This window comes from Pinus tabuliformis, chromosome J, assembly GCF_031772625.1.
Source record: "Pinus tabuliformis cultivar Carrire ecotype Pingquan chromosome J, CPIR1, whole genome shotgun sequence".
In the NCBI taxonomy this organism is placed as follows: Eukaryota; Viridiplantae; Streptophyta; class Pinopsida; order Pinales; family Pinaceae; genus Pinus; species Pinus tabuliformis.
The window spans coordinates 1557948433-1557968160 of NC_142295.1; the positions used below are offsets into that span (position 1 = coordinate 1557948433).

The 19728-nt window shown below is 38.0% G+C and overlaps 1 protein-coding gene and 1 pseudogene across 1 annotated transcript; both read left to right on the forward strand.

The window, feature by feature from the left end:
- The first annotated feature begins 38 nt into the window (after nt 1-38).
- Nucleotides 39-13540, forward strand: LOC149233446 (alpha-amylase 3, chloroplastic-like). Its single transcript, XM_089382196.1, has 2 exons — nt 39-371; nt 12857-13540. Exons 1-2 carry the CDS (start codon nt 39-41, stop codon nt 13538-13540), a joined length of 1017 nt encoding a protein of 338 aa, XP_089238322.1.
- Nucleotides 13541-15252: 1712 nt separating this feature from the next.
- Nucleotides 15253-16760, forward strand: LOC149233447 (L-aspartate oxidase 2-a, chloroplastic pseudogene; annotated as a pseudogene).
- The last annotated feature ends 2968 nt before the right edge of the window (nt 16761-19728 follow it).

Sequence of the window (19728 nt, forward strand, 5' to 3'; positions counted from 1 at the left end):
TGAGCAGTACCATATTTCTTGGAGTTCACAAATCACCAATGTGTTATGACTGCATACAAGCATCTTCAAAAGCGAGATGTTGTGACAAGAGTGCAAAGATTTCATTTGTCGAGTCTTCCATTCAACCTGATGAGGAACAAATGGCACAAGTTAAGTCTATATTCCTTGATGGATTGCCCGCATCTTGGGATGAAGAGCGAGTTAAAGAGGAACTCATTAAATTTGATCAAATTGAGAAAGTTCAATTATCAAAGAACATGGCCTCTGCCAAGCATAAAGACTTTGGTTTTTCTCATTTTTCTACTTGTGGAGAAGCTCAGGCTTGTGTTGATAGTCTTAGTAACATCAAGACTGGAGAGAGAAAGTTTAAGGTAAAGGATAATATTACAAAACCCCAACATAGTTCTTACCACGAAGCCTATCAGCAATTTCTAACATTACAAACATAGTTTTCATTGAGACTGGACCTTCTACAAAAGATTGATTTACATGGGGGGAGGCATTTTTGCTTATAGATATTGTCTGCTACTGTGCAATCATTCTTCCAATTGTCTGTTTGATAAAAAATATTCATGAAGCATTCAATATTGATAAGAAGGCAGTTAGGAACTTGGAAACACTGACCCTTTTTTAGGTAATTTTACATTGTTGTCAGCTATTTGTATTTTACCAGAATCATGGTTTACACCTTCATAACAATCACTGCGTACAAGTATAGACAAGAACAAAAAACAAGTTTACAACATCAACAACTGGAAATCTCTCTACCACTATTCATCCAAAGAAGGTTTATATTCATCCAAAGAAGGTTTATAGGTAAAAATACGCAGATCAGAATTACCTTGCCTTTTTAATAAAAAAATTGTTCTATTTGCTAATTTTCTAGAAGAGGTATTGATTAATTTGAGGATTGGACTAATTATTTATTCATAAAAAAAATGCATAGTTGTGTGTACTTAACTGTCTCTTTAGGGTTTTATCTACAAAAACTGTACAATTATGTAGTTGAACAACAATTTTGCAGCTGAAAAACAATTTTACAGCTGAAAAACAATTTTGCAGCTCTGTATTTAACTCAATGATCTATTTGTCACCAATGCATTCTAATCATAAATTCATGATAAAAATTTATCATTGGATTTTTATAATGATTATGTTTTCAAGCATGATGCAGGAAATAAGATGAACTATGAAGGCACTTTATCTGCAGGATCACTTGATGAATTTTTTTAATCAAAGATTGTTTTGCAGGAATCATCTAGCATTCACAAACAATATTTCTTTATCTTTATGAAATACTATGTGTTATGAAACCATCTCACAAAAAGATAGAAAAGATAGATCAATTCCTTAAAACTCAGCCTCTTCAGGGGGAAACCTCCTTTGAATTACACAAATGAACAATTCTTGTATGATAGAAGTGACAAGACCTCCTTTCTATATATAGGAGTCTAAGGAGTCATAATGTAATCAGAGCCGACATAACAATAATAATGTAAGGGCACAATAATAACAATAGTGGGCTTCTATGGGGCACAATAATAACAATATGTGGATTACATGGGCACAACAATATAATAAGGGGGTTGCACTAATAACAATTAGGGGTTACACTAGTAGAATAGGGACCTAACGTACCCCTCTCCTTCAAAAAGTGTTGTCATCAACGCTTGAGTAGTTCTGGATGCTTTTGTATAAAATTTTTGTCCTCCCATGTGGAATATTCAGCAGGCAATTTCTTCCACTTGATGAGATACTCTAAAATTGATCGATTTCGTAGCTATCGGGTTCTTGTTTCTAGTTCCAATATGGTTTTTCCTTCCTCATCAAGTTTCGACAATATTGTTTGAACTAGGAGCTTGTCACTTATAAACTTCTTTAAGCATGAAACATGGAAAACTAAGGGCACTCGGGAAGATACAAGAAGCTCCAATTTGTATGCCATAGTACCAATCTTTTGCAGCGCCTTGTAAGAACCATAGTACTTTGGTGATTATTTATTATCCTTCTTAGCTTTCTTGAGGGAAATTTTTATGTATGGTTGTATTCATAAAAATACCCAGTCGCCTATATCAAAACTTCTTTCGTTGTGATTTTGATCTTCCTATTGTTTCATTCGATTTTGTGCCAAAGTGAGGTTATCCTTTGAGAGTTGGAGAAATTGTTGTTGTTGAGGGTCTACCTTAACACCTTCATGAGGTACAATATGACCCAAGTATTCCACCACTCCAAAGAAACATTTGGATTTTTTTCATATAATTGTTTCTCGTCCAATAGTCTGATCACTCTATCAACATGTTGAACATGATCCTTCCAAGACTTGTTGTAGATTAGTATCTCATAAAAAAATACTAACACAAATTTTCTAAGGAAGGGTTTGAAAATGGAATTCATCAAACCTTGGAATGTAGAAGGTGCATTGGTAAGTCCAAAAGGCATGACCAAAAATTCATAATGACCCTCATGTGTTCTAAATGTTGTTTTCAAAATGTCTTCAGTCTTCATTCTGATTTGATGATATCCTGCATGAAGGTCCAACTTGCTGAGGTAAATTTCTCCATGAAATTCATCCAATAATTCATCAATTAGAGGAATGGGAAATGTATCTTTAATAGTGAGCTTGTTGAGCTCTCTATAATCTAGACACATGCGCCATGATCCATCCTTCTTATGCACCAACACTACTAGAGCAGAGAAAGAAATTTGACTAGGTTGAATTATACCAACCTCTAACATTTCTGCAACCATACGTTCAATTTCACTCTTTTCTGCAAAGGGATATCTGTAAGCCTTGATGTTTGGAGGAAAGCTTCTTGGAAAATGAATAGCACGATAATGATCAAAAATAGGTGGGAGGCCTTTGGGAGTCTCCAATACCTTGGAATGATTGTCCAAGACCTTTTAGAGATCTAGAGAAATAGATGATTTCCATGTGGGAACCTCTAGCGAACATAATTGTGCAATTAAGCCTCTTTCTTCTTTCTTTAGAATCTTTGTCATTCTGTTAGATCTGATTATATTTCCCGGTTTCCCTGTGATACCCCTTAATTCAACTTCCTTTCCTTCTTAACAAAATTTCATGAAAGTTCTTGAAAATTAAAAGCTATTGTACCCAAGGATTCTAGCCATTGGACTCCTAGTACAACATCAACACCACCCATTGGAATGGAAAGCATTGGGATATTCAATACATATTCTCCCGTGGATAGCTTGATATTATGGCACTTCCAGAGAAATTTATGGTTCCTCCACTTGCAACCATCACTTGAAACTCTGGTGCAGGATATAGGAAGCAATTCAATTCCTTGGCTATCTTACAATGAATAAAATTATGGGTACTGCCTGAATCAATCAACACTCTTACATTTTTCTTCTTGATATGTCCTTCTATTTTAATAGTTTGAGGAGTGGTAATTCCAACCAATGCATTACAAGATATGGTCAGATTCATTTCCTCTTTCTCTAGGGTTTGTTCCTGGTGTATATCCTCTTCTTTTGATGTTTCTTGTTCCTTTTCTTCCTCCTCTTCACAATCTATGTAAATTGATTTCTTCTCTGTACACTTATGACCTTTAGTGTATTTTCTATCACAATTGTAACAAATCCCTTTTTCTATTTTTTCTTCTATTTGTTGTGGTGTCAACCTTGTAGGTTGTGGAAGGCTAGGGGAAACAACACTTCCATATTTATAGTTGTGAGTGGTAAGCTTCCTTGTTTCCATAATTTTGCTTTCCATTTTTCTTTCCAACCTAAATGCCTTCTCCAATGAATCAGGTTACCAAAGGTGAACCTCATGTTGGATGTTATCCGTTAAAGTCCCTATGAACACATCAATCCTATGCTCCTATGGTTTATCAATTAGCTAAAAAAAGTGTTGCTTTTTGTATCCTCATAATGTGCTATCATTTCTTCCATAAAAATTTCCCAAATGACAATTTGTTTACAAGAGCAAAGTCTTTGATATCATACACACTAAATTGGTTCCAAATATAAAGTTGCAATGTGTACCTTTTGTGTGTGCATATTGTCATTTTTTTTAGAAATCAGATTTATTATCATAATTGTGAAATTGGAGTAGTTGTTTGAAATGAAAACACATCATGAACATGTCAATTATGCAAATTTTTCGTATGTACCTAGAGAAAATTGATCACTTCTCTTTGAACACACTTACATTTGTTGCAATGTTAGTGCCATGTTTATTTTCAGGTTCCAAGGCAATCGGAGAATTGAAGGAAGCCAGCTATGCATTATTGATTTTCTACAACCAATTTCAAGAAACATGAACCAATTAAATCTGTTTCCGTCATTCATAAATGCCATCATTTTTCCTCTCCAAACTCACAGGCTATTCAAGCATTTTTCACTAAACATCCTTGTTACCATTTTCCTTGAAAGAGTCGCATGTTTCCATTTATATTTTCCATTCACATTTTCCATAATTTCCGTTCATAGAGACATTCAGCTCGCTTACACGTTGATTTGTCCTTTTGCTTTCCAATCACTTGTTTACCCTCTTGTCATTTTCCTTTTCGTTAAATATATCCTACTTGAAGCAAATTTTCATCTATAGTCCTTCCAAAATCATCATTTCATACTCACGTTAGATGATGGGGTATTCATTAATGCCTCCCTTTTAACAAGTCTTGGCCTATCTACATCAACACATTATCTAGGTTCAAGGCTAGAGTCCTTATTAGTACCTTGAAGCCGTCAATCATGGGAATACATCCATGTCCCTTGATCATTGGATCTTGCAAGTGGCTTGAAATCAACTCATCTATTGGCACTTTCCAAGATGTACTTAGGTACCTTGGAACTTGTTGACATTAATGGCAAGTTTGCCTCACATTGGTTAATGGCATTCATCAATGGTCGGTAATCCAATGACTTCTCTTCATGCTCAACAAAAACACATTTATTTGCATGACTAGAATTGTACCATCAGGTTTTGTAGCAGGTGAATACTATATCATGTCAGCATTTTGTAGCAGATATAGCAGATTTAGCAACAACAATAAATAATCCACTTTCACTACCTCATCTACCATTTATGCAACCAAGAAGCAAATGAAATTCTAAATTTTATTCCATGATCCAGCAACAGTTACAACTTCTCTAATATGCACAGTTTGTCCACTTCCTAGGTAAGTAAAGATATGTTCTTTTCTATCTTTTAATCATAGAATTCCTTAAATACTAAAATTATAATTTTTTGGAAAATACTTCACCATATTTCCTTTCTCATATGAAAAAAAACAAACCGTAAACACCTTTAGTTGGGGGGGGGGGGGCGCTCCGGGGCAGGGGCGCGGGTTAGGGACTTCCATTTATGATCACTTTTCATATCTCTTCATTCCATTTCACTTCATTTCATCTTAACATACTTGTCCTAATCATTATGATTGCATTACGGTTCAAAAGTTATGTGATTTGCAAATAAATTCCTAAATGATGAGCATATTATATGGCTGATTTAAATATGCATATGTTCAATGAATCTTGTTGAACCAAAAAGAAACAAGGTATTAATACACAAGAACCAATACCAATTAAGATTTGGTTGTCACACAAGAACCAACCAAACATGTTGCAATTCAATGTATGATAAGGAATACTTTGCAAAAAGAAATGAAATTTTCAAATGCAAAGTTTAAGGACAATTGATATAAGCCAAGCTCATTCAAAAGAAAATCAGGATTAGGAAATGGAATAGATTGCATGAGGACATGCAATAATGTCAGTTGGGGGGTATGTAGAGTCTCCAAAATGTCTTCAAAATATCATCCACTTTCACCTTTATCGCCACCATTTCACTCACACGTCACAACTCCATAGAGATATAATCTTTCATTAGCCTCCATTTTCATGATTACATGGGGTTACCTTTGTGTTTTCCAAAAGCTAATGATTTCTAATATTTTAAGTGAATTTATGGTTAAAACTTAGAAAAATGACATATACTTGCTAATACTTAAAAGTGGCTTGACTTCAATGACATGTGTAGGTCATTTGGAAGCTTCCAAGGCACCCTTATGTGGCTTCCAATGCTCAAATTCTAATTCCCTTCAAGATATGGAAGAAAATTTGGATAAAGGTCAAAGAGGATATGTGTCTCATCATTACCTATTTGAGTCATAACTCTATATGTGTCCCATTATTACCTATTTGAGTTGTAATTCTATGATATTTTCTAAGGATATAGGGAGATAATAATGGACCTCCATTAATGAGGTAGCTTCTTATGTTCTTGAATAAATACGAGAGCCTTCTCCTTTCAAATGCATGTGTAAAGTTGGAGATACTCAGGTGTACAAGTTAATATTACTCATCTTTGAATGGAATTTAGATTTAGCACCATGCTCATGAGTGATGTTCACCTCTTTCTGGTAATGCTTGCATAGGGAGCCTCTCAACTTGCCATCTCTCATACTTTTGGATTGGCCACCTACAATGTGTGAGATTTATTATTTTCATAGATTAAGTTTTATTACTTTCATATCTTTTCCTGTGTGAGAGGTTAAGAGTGGTTGTGTTTATTTTCTTTCATATATTTTCCTGTGTGAGAGGTTAACAATGATTGTTTTTATTTCTTTCACAGATTAAACACTCATTAGCTCTTTATGTGATTTTCGAAAGAAGCACATAAAGGTCATGTAGAGATCCTAGTGATTGTTTTTTCTTTCATTTCGTGTCATGTGGTTTTGATTATTCATTTGATAGGATCCTGATTTGATAATGCACACATGATCCCTTAGAGTAGATTTTATTTCATTAAATCTCAATTCTTACAAGTGTTGATCCAAAACAGATTTTGGATAGACTCCTAAGTCTAATTGTTCATCACAGAGGAAAAATGAAAGTCCAAGGAAGTTCCTGGAACTAGCCCCATTGTAGATATCGTCTCATTCTGAATCTACTGTAACTTGAATGGGCAAAAATGGACTTAGGGTGCGGAAGTCATCATAAAATGAAGCTACCCTTTATCCTTAAAAAAAAGGGCAAAATCCCCTAAAAATGGGTCCTAAAAACCCTCTAAGTCTTCAAAAATCCAAAAACTAGCGCAAAGGGAGAACCTTTAAAAAAGGCAGATAACACTATCGGAAGGAAAAAACATGAATAAATAGTGGAAAATAGGCTTATCGGTGGTCAAAGGCATAATGCACAAGAGTCGTCAGATCTAGCCGATCAATGGTCCAGATCCGATCGGCATATCGCAATCGGCAGTGGCAAGTGGAGGATATCGGAGGTAGACATACGATAGGAGTGGGCTGATGCGATATCGCGATCGCCGATATTAGCGGATTGAAATTGGCGCTGGCATAGGCCATACCATATGGAAAGACCCCGAGCTTACATGATATGTGATTGCGACAAGTCGTATCGCAAAATCACATCGGAGCTACATAGAGGAGAAGGGCTATATACATATATATATATGTGTGATGTGATAGCCGGACCCGATAGAGCTATAAATGATATTCCATAAAATTTGAGATCCGTCAAACGACAGTTTCTATGTATTTTCGCGTATTTCATTTATTAAACGAAATACGAAGGGAAGCGCTGATGCGATGAAAACCAAACCCGAAAGGGTTTGTGAATGAAAATATATAATATTTCAAGTCCATCTAAAGCCATTTTTATAGGATTTTCCAATGTTTTAATGTATTTTTAAAATACAAAGGGAAACTACGAAACAAGCAGGATTTAGGGCGGGCTGTAGGCAGTAAGTGGTTTTGACCGTGCTCTGCCCGATCCCATCCACTGAACGACACGTGGATAGAGAAAACCACCCTTTTTAGGCGGTTAACCTCCATATGAATGAGCTGCCTGAAATGAATCTCAGCCATTGGATCAAGATCCCTCAAATCAATGGTGGAGATGTGATCATGATATAAAGGCAGACCCAATAGGAATATAGTGCGGATTTATGAATATTTGAAGTCCGATGAACAATGTTTGGTGGATTTTTTCATGTTTTGCAATGTTTCTCTGTGCAAATAGAAAATGACCATTTTTGGGATTTCAAGGGCATCGATGACCCATTCCGTTGCAGGTGGCCACCTTCCCTGAAGATGTTATGTAATGATTGATAACACTCAGAAGGGGATTCGAGTCGACAGAGGCCGAAAGCCAGAGAGCCTAAGAAGAGGAAACGAATAGACAACATGAGTTGGCTTAAAAGCCATGAATGTTAGAGATAGAAGGGGGCTGCTGGAGTTGTTTCTGAAACCAAGCATAAGCAAGCAGCGCAGAGGTTTGAAAGATCTCAATTGAGAGCAGGAGCGTAAAAAGAAAAAGGTAGAAGCAAAAATAGACCGAGGGAGAAAAAGCGAATGCGCAGAGCAACCAAGGGAGTCACTTGGAGTTCAAGTGGAAAGATAGAGGGCTGTAAATTATAGAGGGCCAAAGAAGCCAGAGCTAAAGAGCCAGAGTCAGAGATAGAGCTAGGAGCTAGAGCTAAGATGTAGAGTGAGAGCCAAGAGCAAGAAAGCCGAGAGCTTCAAGAACCAGGGAGAGATGGTGTTCTGAGCTCATTGCTCCTATGTAAAATAGTGGAGTTGAGCCAAGAGCTTATAAAAAGGACCTTCCATAATCCCAGAGAGCCTAGGCGAGTTGACTAGAGCTCAAGGAGACGTAGCTCGAGAGTTTTGGGTGAACTCCAAATTAAATTGTTGTCTTATGTGTTTGTTTACTGCTACATTATTTACTGTTATATGTATTTATGTATCAGTTTAAGCACATCAACTTACAGAACAACAACAAAATTTAAAGCATATAATCAGTTAAAAAAAATACCAGCATACACCTATATTTTCAGGCATTTTTGATTCCGCATTGGTTAACCAATAAGACTTGGGAACATTTAAGCTTGGAAGTGGGAAAGGCTCTTGTAAGTTAGACAAGAAGCCTAAGTGCCCCATTTTCAAATCAGGTGGTATTGGAGGCTAAGTTTGATTAAACCCACCTTCAAAGGAGGTTATATCAGAATGCTTGATTGACAGAGCAAAGGTTGCTTGTCTAAAAAGTGTTTAAATAGTCAGAGGTTGATTTGTATGCTTGTTTGCATACTGACTATTTTCTGAGCTTGCAGAGGTGAAGGGAAAGCTATTGATAGTACAGTCCAAGAAGGACAAATAGGGAGAAGGGCCAAAGGCATTCTTCTATCCCAGAGGACCTTAAAGCAATCCCGAAAGCACAAGAGGTTTACTTCAAAAGATTGCTCAAATAAGCTCCTTATTAATCTTGTTTGAAGTTCTTTGTTCATTGGCATAATGACAACTTCCTCAAGTGTATCCTCAAATTATTTCTCCATCACAAGACTCTTTGATGGAGACATGAAGCAAGACTTGTTCATCATGATGGACAAGGGGAGAGAAATGTATGAGGATGGAAGAAAGAGTAGCATACTTAGAGATCAGTTGAATTCCATGAAGGAAGAGAAGTAGTTGCTTTCTGACAGACTGCAGGAAATGGAGAGGCAACTTCATATTGCAAATATGAACATGAAGGGGATGCATGAGTTAGAGTCACAACTCTTTGTTGCCAAAGAAGCCTTGGTCAAGTATTATCTTGAAGAAGAGGTAAACCATTCCGGTTTGTCTTCAAACTCTTTTGAGAATGCTTATATTGGTTATTTTGAAAAACATACTAGAGGCATAGGTTCCAAGCTAATGTCCAAGATGGGCTATGAAGGAAAGGGCTTGGGAAAGCATGCACAACGTATTGTTGAACCAATAATGGTTAAGGAAAGGCCTAAGTATTTGGGTCTTGGCTATGGACAAGCTTATGGAGAAAGTTCCAAAGCTTCCATGAAGGCCATTGAAACAGCTCCAATAACAAGTTACAATGCAAATCTGCAAGAGTGTGAAGGTTGTATTAAGGAGGAATGCAGTAGCTTGAAACATCATTTGCAAGATGCAAGTGTTCAGAAGCACACACTTGAACCAGATAGTTGGGGAGACTCTAACAACCTTGAATAGATTGATGGGGTTCCAAAGGGAGCCACTTCTTCATTTGCTTCACCTCCTCATGAAGGAAATAAAGGTGAAAGAGGCAGGTATAAATTTGGTTCTAAACATATTCCTTTTGATTTTGCAAAGCATGGTAAATTTCCACATAAGCATGGGAAAAGAATTGCATGTTCCTTTTGTGGTTTGGATAGCCATCATGTTTCTAGATGTTGGAATAGAATGGCCACATACTGGAAACTTTTGGAGGAAAAGAAGAAAAAAGCCAAAGGTCCATTGGACAAGGAAAATCATGCTGTCAAGAGGATGCACATGTGATGCACTTATTGCCATAAGCAAGGGCATCTTGCTAAAAGGCGTTGGAATTTGAATCCAGCAATGCTTCCACAAAAGCTAAAGAAGGTGGAAAGAGAAGATGGCCGAAATGGAAAGGAAGTTTCCATGATTGATGTGTCTCAGGATGATTCACATGTTGATGCTGATGTGCAGACAAAGGGAGGACCTTTGAAATGGATTGGTAAGAAATGGCTAGAGTTCTTTTCAAATTAAGGTTGCATGTTTATTGATGCATTTATTTGCATTTCTGGTTGATGAGATGCAAGTTGTAGGTTTCTACCAAGAAGGTGAATGGAAAAAGGTTGAGTAGGAGACTCACTTTGTTGTTGAAACATTATATTTCATTTCAACTTCGAAAGTACGGTGTGCTTAAGTGAAATTTGAAGGATGAAATGCATGCATAAGCATGATGTGTATGATCACAGGGATGTTGATGTTTTCCTTGTATTTGAACATGTATGTGTAATTAACTTGAAGGGTTGATTGCTTTGTTGTAAACATGCATGTAATGCAATATTAACTTGGAAAAAGTTGATTGGTCTCCAAGATGGAGGTAATAATGAAGTGTTTCATCTTTTGAAAAAGAATAAAACTGGTCTTTTTCTACATGCTTGACTTGAAGGGTCATTTCTCTAAAAGGCATGCTTTGTAGGCTTGTTACCTAGTCCATCATCTATATGCAGATGTAAGGCATGGAGGTGTTCACAAGATGTGAAATCTGTTTCTTTTGTTGAAGCAGGAGTTAGACCATCCAATTGTTGTCTGTATTTTTGTTGTTGTTAACAGTTGTTGTTGACAGCTTGTCAAATAGGTACAAGTGAAAGTTTTGTGTAGGAGGTATACTTCACATTTGTTTGAGCCACCTTGGATCAATGATCAAGGCAAAGAAGTTAAAACCACCTTCTATGACCATTTCAACATAGGTTCTGTAGGAAGGCAAGGAGGAAGACAACTCTTCCTAGGAAGACTAGCCCATACAAGAAGGGAAGTGGTCAGAAACTTTGGTTCAGAGGCACTATGCAAGGAAAAGTGTAGGGAGGTTGAAAGAAGAGGGTTAGTCACTCTCTTTTACTATTCAGATTAGTATATCAGTCTTTTGGAGACCAAAAGTTATTTTAGTGGGAAGGCATGATCCAAAATGGATATTGGATAGACTCCTAAGTCTAAGTGTTCCTCATAGAGGAAAAATGAAAGTCCAAGGAAGTTCCTGGAACTAGCCCCATTGCATAGATTGTCTCATTCTGTGCAACTTGAATGGGAAAAAATGGACTTAGGATGCGGAAGTTATCATAAAATGAAGCTGCCCTTTTTCCCCTAAAAGTGGGTCCTAAAAACCCTATAAGTCTTCAAAAATCGAAAAACTAGCGCAAAGGGAGAACCTTTATGTTAGAATCAGTCTTGTCAATCCTCTGTCAAAGTCAAATTCACCAAGGTTCATTTCTCATCATTTGTAGTCATCAAACGCCATTTTGGGTCCAGAAAAGAGTCATTTCAGAGTCAAGGTCTTATAGTTGGTCTTCAAACATGTCGAATGATGCTTGCAGACTAGAGGAAGGTTCAACGAGTTTTTATTTCAATATGGTCATCATCAATAATGCGAAATTGATTCTTCTTCAAAACCCTGTTTTGAAGAAGAAATCATCAAATGTGTTTTTGTAATAAATATGTAACATGTCAAAATGTTTCAAATTCTACAATGGTAGCCTTGTTTCATTTTTTAGCAGCGCCACCATCCCTGCAAGAAGACAAAGAAAAGCCATCATTCAAGCTCAGAAATCAGCAAGGAAACCAAAGACAAAATTATATTAGAAAATGAGAAAAGTGTCAAGATCAAAACACGAGAAAAAGGGTTATTAAGAAAACAAATATTAAAATCATTTCTATATGAGATTCCTCCAAGTTTATTAACCCATTTGTGTCAAGAGTTATTGGGAAAATCTCAGAGAAAAGTTAAGTTTCAAATTGAAGAGAAAAACTGGTGATTTTTCAGACCAAGACGGCGTTTATGAGTCTGTGAGGCGCACAGGCCTGAAACAAATTTCTTTTTACCACTTCTCACTCAAATTTCGTCTCCTATGTTTTGATGTGCAATCTTTAAATTGCTTGTTGGGTTTGTTTGGAAAGAAGAGGAGGATTTATAATGTCAAAAATGTCAACTCAGTTTCAAAATCCACTATGGACAGTAGCGATTTCGGCCTTTTCGATCAGCTGTTGCGCAAACATAGTTACAGCACCAGCAGTATCATGGAATGACAAGGACTGTATCTCCCGAAACTGCTGCTGCATCAAACAGTTGCGCATCTCAATAGGTAGGATTGGTTGATCAAAATTTTCTAGAGCCTTTTTACAGTACTGGTTGAAGAAGCTAGATGATCCACTGTCTCCTAATGTACATACGTCGTCCAGTATTGTTGAATGGACATCTGGGCTCCTCTATGGGAAGGGTGTGGGAATTGTGGCACATTGGACACTGAATATGGAGCGATTCATATAGAGTTGGTTCCTGAGTGCCCCCCACGCTCTGTAGCATATATACTTGATCCACTACGATTACACCATTAGTGCAGGAAGAGTCTCCAGAAGGTCAACGGTTGAGTTATGTGCAGATTAGCATCGACAATAGTAACTCTGTAGCAGCTATTAAATTTCTGTTAAAGAATGAGGACACAGCAACATGGTTCAAAGACGGTGAGAAAGACTTCAAGGTTCTTCTTGCAGAAGCTATACCAAAAAGTTTTTATGACCCCAGCAATGGTGCAGGTTTAAAAGTGTGGCCAGGAATCCTTGATTGGATGTCAGGCATGTTCCTCAAGTCCAAGGAGTCCCCACCACAAACTCTACAAAATGGAAGTGAGATTGAAGATGCCAATACCAGCAATCAAATTGGTGACGGTGTTTGTAAAGAGTACAAGCTTTCAAAGGAAAATGTACTTAAGAATGTTCTAAGAGTTTCTGTTCAGAAAATTACTGAAGAAAAACTAAATTTGGTGTCTTTTGACACTGACCTTCCTGGTGATGTTGTGCTTCATTGGGGAGTGTGTAAAGATGATTCTAAAAGATGGGAAATTCTTCATCAGGGTGAACATCCCTTTGATACCATTGTATTTATAAGGAGAGTCCTTCAAACTACGTTTCAGAGAAAAGACAATGGGACTGGAAGTTATGGTGTGATCGGTGCCCGGCGATTTTGCAAGCTTGACTCGATTAGTCCATCTGTCTCTCGACCATAATCTCTTCATGGGACCAATGCCAAATTTGGCCAATCTATCCAATTTGGAGTGACTATATTTACAAAACAATAAAATGAACGATACTTTCCAGAAACTGATTTTCCAGATGTTATCTTAACGCATGATTACATTGAAAAGCACCGATGTTACATGCAAGATGTCATCATACTAGAAAGTGACAGTGATGTAATTGTCGAATGTTGAATGTAAAACAATTCATCTGTGTATTCATGATCCAAATTGAATGAAAGTGGCATTATGTCTTAGGTGGTAGTCATTGCATACTTTGGCATTCGATCCAAAGAACATATGTGGCAGATTTGACCCAGATTTTTGCATTAAAATATTGGAGACCTTTTCCCTTCTGTAAAGTGGAAAATGCATCTCCAGAAATTTGAGGAGGTTGATGTAGAATTTAAAAGAGAGAAAAAAATGACTTGAAGGGATTCAAACTGAAGCTGAAGAATGTACTTAAAGAAAAATCAGATCTTTCAATTATGATGCACCAGAAGGGGATAAGGTTAAACTAGGTGAGCCTGGGTGGAAAGAAAGGTATTTCAATGAAAAGTTTATGGCCCACGCTCCAGAAGAAATCAATGAAGCTAGAAAAGATGTTGTTTTGAAATATACTGAAGGATTGTGCTGGGTTATGCGTTATTTCTACCAAGGTGTATGTTCGTGGCAATGGTTTTATCCATATCACTATGCTCCATTTGCATCTGATCTGAGGGATATGGATCGGTTGGAGATAAGCTTTGAACTAGGGAAGCCATTCAAACCATTCAATCAGCTCATGGGAAATCTTCCAGTGGGTGTGGCAAAATTGCCTTTTATTGATGAAGCTCGCCTACTCACGGAGGTTAACAAGGTTGAGTGCACCTTAACGGTAGAGAAAATGCGCAGAAATACTGTGATGGCTGAGAAGACTCGGAGTAAATGAAGAAATTGATCCTACAGCTAGTGGGGGGATGGATGGTTTCTTTTGCCTTTGCGATGGAGAAGCATGCCCCCTATCTTCACTTCGCCTATCAAGGGGATGGAAAATATCACAAACAATCAAGTGCTTTCTATTATTTACAAGTTCCCACCAACACACAAACACATTACATGGTCTCCTACTGGAGTAATAAAGCCAAAGAAGTCTGTGTGCGAGAATGATGTAAATACACCAAATCTATGGCATGAAGATAATGGGAGGAAGGCACATGATCGAGAAAGGCCACACCATACTGGACCTGCTTCAGCTCCTCATCTAGGAAAATTTTCTCGTCGTCTTATTGCCAACAGTCTACAATTAAGGAACAGCAGCTCACAGGAGGTAACACTTAGTGTGCAGCATGAAGCTCGTACTGGGGAGGTACCAACATGATTTATAGTCCTAATTCATATCCAAAACGAGATGATAATCTTGGATATGAACACGGATATCCTTCAGATAGCTCTCAAAAATATAACAGTAGAGTGTACAGTGGCAGTCAGAGTAATGAGCAGGGTTATGTTGTATCTGCTTTCAATAGTTATGGTGAAAGATGTAATGAAAATCAGAATCATCGTCATAGCTATGGTAGTTCTTCACACCATCAGTTCCAGTCTGGTGTCCCTATTGATGAGTACTATGGCTACCAAGGACAAAAGGACATTCAGCAGCAAAATGGCACAATAAATTCCCACTTATATCAGGATAGCATGACACAAGTCTTCAATACAGGGAACTCTTCCACAAGATTATCTATGATGAATGCAAAGCATGTACTGGAAAACGATGGCCAGTTATCCATTGCAATGCACTCAGGGAGGAATAAAATGCAAAAACAACTTTCACTACTGTCCCAGACATCGCTGAAGAACTTCACCTATAAGAAAAGGATTGAGAGATATACATTGGGGATATTTGAAAATATGTGATTTCAGAGCCCTCAGCTTTGCAAGGCCTCCATAGACAATGAAGAGAGAAAATCCCCAAAGGCAGTTCATGTATCCAAGTCAAGTGCCAATTCAATTAAATATTTTGATTTTTTTTATCATTGGTAGTGGAGTGGCTGGTCTTAGATATGCCCTTGAAGTTGCAAAACATGGGTCTGTGGCAGTCATCACAAAAGCTGAACCACATGAGAGTAATACAAATTATGCACAAGGTGGTGTTAGTGCAGTTTTTGCTCCTTCAGATTCTGTTGAGAACCACATTCGGGATACTATTGTTGCTGGTGCATACTTATGTGATAAAGAGACTGTAAAGGTGGTATGCACAGAAGGCCCAGATAGAGTTAAAGAGTTGATCACCATGGGTGCATCCTTTGATCATGGTGAAGATGGTAGCTTACATCTTGCTAGAGAGGGGGGGGGGCATTCTCATCACTGTATTGTTCATGCAGCAGATATGACAGGAAGAGAGATTGAGCGAGCTCTGTTGAAGGTTGTTGTTAATAACCCCAATGTCACCACGTTTGAGCATCACTTTGCAATAGACTTGCTTACGTTTGAGGATGGATCAAATATTTACTGTCACGGTGTGGACACGTTGAATACCGATGCTAATGAGGTGGTCCGCTTCATTTCAAGGGTAACTTTACTTGCATCTGGTGGGGCTGACATATTTATCCTACTACCACAAATCCTTTTGTTGCAACTGGTGATGGTATTGCGATGGCACATAGAGCATCTGCAATTATTTCAAATATGGAGTTTGTACAATTTCATCCAACTGCATTAGCTGATGAAGGTCTACCAATTAAACCTCATACACGAGAAAATGCATTTTTAATAAGTGAAGTTGTTTGTGGGGCTGTTGGTATTCTTTACAATCAAGCTATGGAAAGGTTCATGCCACAGTATGATTCCAGAGGAGAACTTGTACCTAGAGATGTGGTGGCACATAGTATTGACGATCAATTAAAGAAATGGAATGAGAGATATGTTCTATTGGATATAAGTCACAGAGCCAAGGAGGAAACATTGTATCATTTCCCAAATATTACTGCTGATTGTTCGAAGTATGGCCTTGACATAACAAAAATTCCTATACCTGTAGTGCCAGCTGCACATTATATGTGTGGTGGGGTTCAAGCTAAACTTCATGGAGAGACACCTATAATGGGTCTATATGTAGCTGGTGAAGTTGCCTGTACAGGACTTCATGGTGCCAATAGGCCTGCAAGCAACTCATTACTTGAAAGCACTTGTGTTTGCACAGAAAGCGTTGAACACATCAGTATTGTTGTAAGCAGTGCATAAAGGAGAAGGCCTTGAATGACACAAAAGGTGAAAAAGTTGAAAACCAAGCGGTGAAAAAGGCACAGGGAAGGCAAAAAGTTAGAAACCGAAAAGCCAAAATCTAAATCAGAGGCATCCACCAAGGCAGAGAAACAAGATTCGATTTCCTATTCTTCACTTCAGTTATGATCTGCAGCTACAGTTGTCGCCTTTTTATTGGCCATCAAAAAAGTTTCAAGTGAAATAATGAAACGTTGTTCTGTCTATAGAACAGATGGACGGTTCATTTCATATCCTCAGGATTTTAGTTGTAACAGCTCCCCATTTGGATCGATTTGTTTTCTCATAGTGGAGCTTATTTATTGCATAAAAAATCATTTGTAAAGGGTTCTGAGTTCTGGAAAACAGTGGGAGAGCTATGAAGGAAAACTTCATTGTACAGTTTTTGACGGGGATTTAATGAAAAGATACAACTCTAATTTATAAGATCCTTGCGGTATGAGTTTGGCAATGTGTTTTTCTCTCTATTTCATATGTATCATGTGTTGTTTTGCAGTCCATTCATGATTGTTTCTAGTTGAATACTTTCAAGTGAGAAAAGTAGAATTCAGTCATTGCTTTGCCTTGAGGAAGTGTTCAGTCTTTATGTGTTTTCTTCTGCCTGGAAAGGATTCATACATTAATGCCCTTTTCAGCTTTCTTAAACAGTCTTTTCACCCCATTTAATTTCAATTCGATTGCTAAAATCTCATGCTTATCTCGCCTTATGAAATATCCTATGCCTTTGGTTAAATCTCTGTTCATGCTGTCCTCGTCCCATACAGCCCAACAACTTAGTCATTAAATCAAATATCCCTCATTCAAATTCATTTACTAGCCTAAAATCAATTATCATTTAAGTCATCTCGGACTCTATTGATCATTTTATCGAGATAGACCCAGAGAGAGCCCTCTCCTGTCCTCGTAGGGCTAGCTACGAGGCTGAGCTTGGTTTGATGTTGCCTCGAGTTTTGCCTTCTTTCAGCCTGAGGCAGATTCGAGCGCTAACATAGTGGCGACTCCACTGGGAAAAAATAGTTTGCTTGAAGATTGCTTTGCCCCAGTACATATCTCAAGTCCAAAGCTGATTGTTGATGGTGAACAATGATCAGACATAAGAAGATGGCTGAAATCATTCACCTGGCGACTCCTTTCACTGAAGAATCCAGCAACCGGTGATTCATGGTGACTCCACTGCAGAGAGGTTAGTAGCTTTGACATTTTTAAGATGGATCGGATTGTAAGAAGACATGCTCCCATGAGCCAAGAGCACATCCCAGGTTTTCCAAATAAAATGCCCAAGGTAGATTGGTCAAAGAATTTTCCTGTGTTCAGAAATGTGGAAGGTAATGATGCTGCTCTTCATCTAGTGAAATTTCACATTCATGTGCATAGATTAAAGATCAATTTTCCTGAAGACTGTTTGATGAAAATGTTTATGGCTACCCTGGAAGACGAAGCCCAATCTTGGTATGAAAGTTTGCCACCTACTTCTATTTATTGCTTAAAGGATTTTCATGTAGTATTCTTTGAAAGGTACAAAGAATCATATCCATCCTTGACTTTAGTTCAGAACTGTTGTAGCCATGTTCATAGTTTTATTGAAAGCCTTGATAAATATTATGAAGATGATAATTTCGTGGATGACGAGATCATGGAAGCCTTGTATGAAAATCCATTTCAGCAGCACACAGAAATCTTAGAGGATACTTATCAGCAAGTTGAAGAGTTCCATATGGTTGAAGGTGATGAAAGAAAAAATGTCGTTTCAAATCTATCAATAGAAGAAGATGGCATGCAAGTAAGTTCAGTTCTAATTTCAGAATGTGATAATGTCAGGACAACTATTTCAGTTTCAGATTCAGATTGTGATGACCAAGAATGCCTAGTACGGAATCCTATGAAAGAAAAATTTGTTGTTGAAATCATCTGGGATGCAGAAGAAATAGTTATGGATCCAAATGTTCTCAGTTCATTAGAATACAGCCTTCATGAGGAGGTAATCTAGTCAGTGTATGAAAAACAAGATCAGACCTTCATGCAATACATTCAGACCATAGAAGATCAAAACATTCAGGATTTCCATTCAGATTCCTCTGCATATGTGTTGTGTGTGGAGCATGATTGTTCAGAGGTCTTTGTTTCAGCCGGATGTATACCCCAGGAAGTTTGTACACCCCTCCACGCGGGGGAGTGCGGGGGGGACTTGTCCCCCCCGTGGGGGTCCGGGGGGGCCGATCCCCCTGGCTGGGGGGTCCGGGGGCCAGCAGTCCCCTGGCGGGGGCTCAGGGGTAGCGCCCCCGAAGCTAAAAACAAATGTAAAATTGCCTTGTAAAAGTATAGTAATTTCTAGTCAATCTAGGCCATTCATTAGGTAGATGATCTGACGGTAGAACTTTTGTTTAGTTTAGTGTTTTTTGCCCTAGAAGGCAACCCCTCTCTTTGTATGAGGGCATTGCATTGGAGGCTGAGATATAGATGTGTATTCTGTGAGCGAGAAACAGAGAGGTGATACTGTGAGAGAAAACAGAGGATATTACAGCGGATTTGTTGTAGGTTGTGTCTCTTCATTTTGCTGGATAATAGAAAGGAAGGACTGGCTGTTCGCGGTGGATGTAGCCCAAACTGGGTGAACCACGTATATCTGTGTCTCTCTTGTTTTATGTGTTCTCTGTGTTTTTATTTCTGCAATATTTTATGTGTTCCATTGCTCCGTAATATATAATTTCCTAGCAACTGGTATCAGAGCCGAAGGTCTATTTGGTTGATAAACTTGCAGGAAAGAAGGGTTCCTGGTTTGAGTGGGACCAATGGCGGAAGATGGTAAGTTTAGGGTCGAGAAATTTAACGGCCAAAACTTCTCGCTGTGGAAGATGCAGATGGAAGATTATCTGTATCAGAAAGATCTATACCTACCATTGGGCAGAAAAACAAAGATT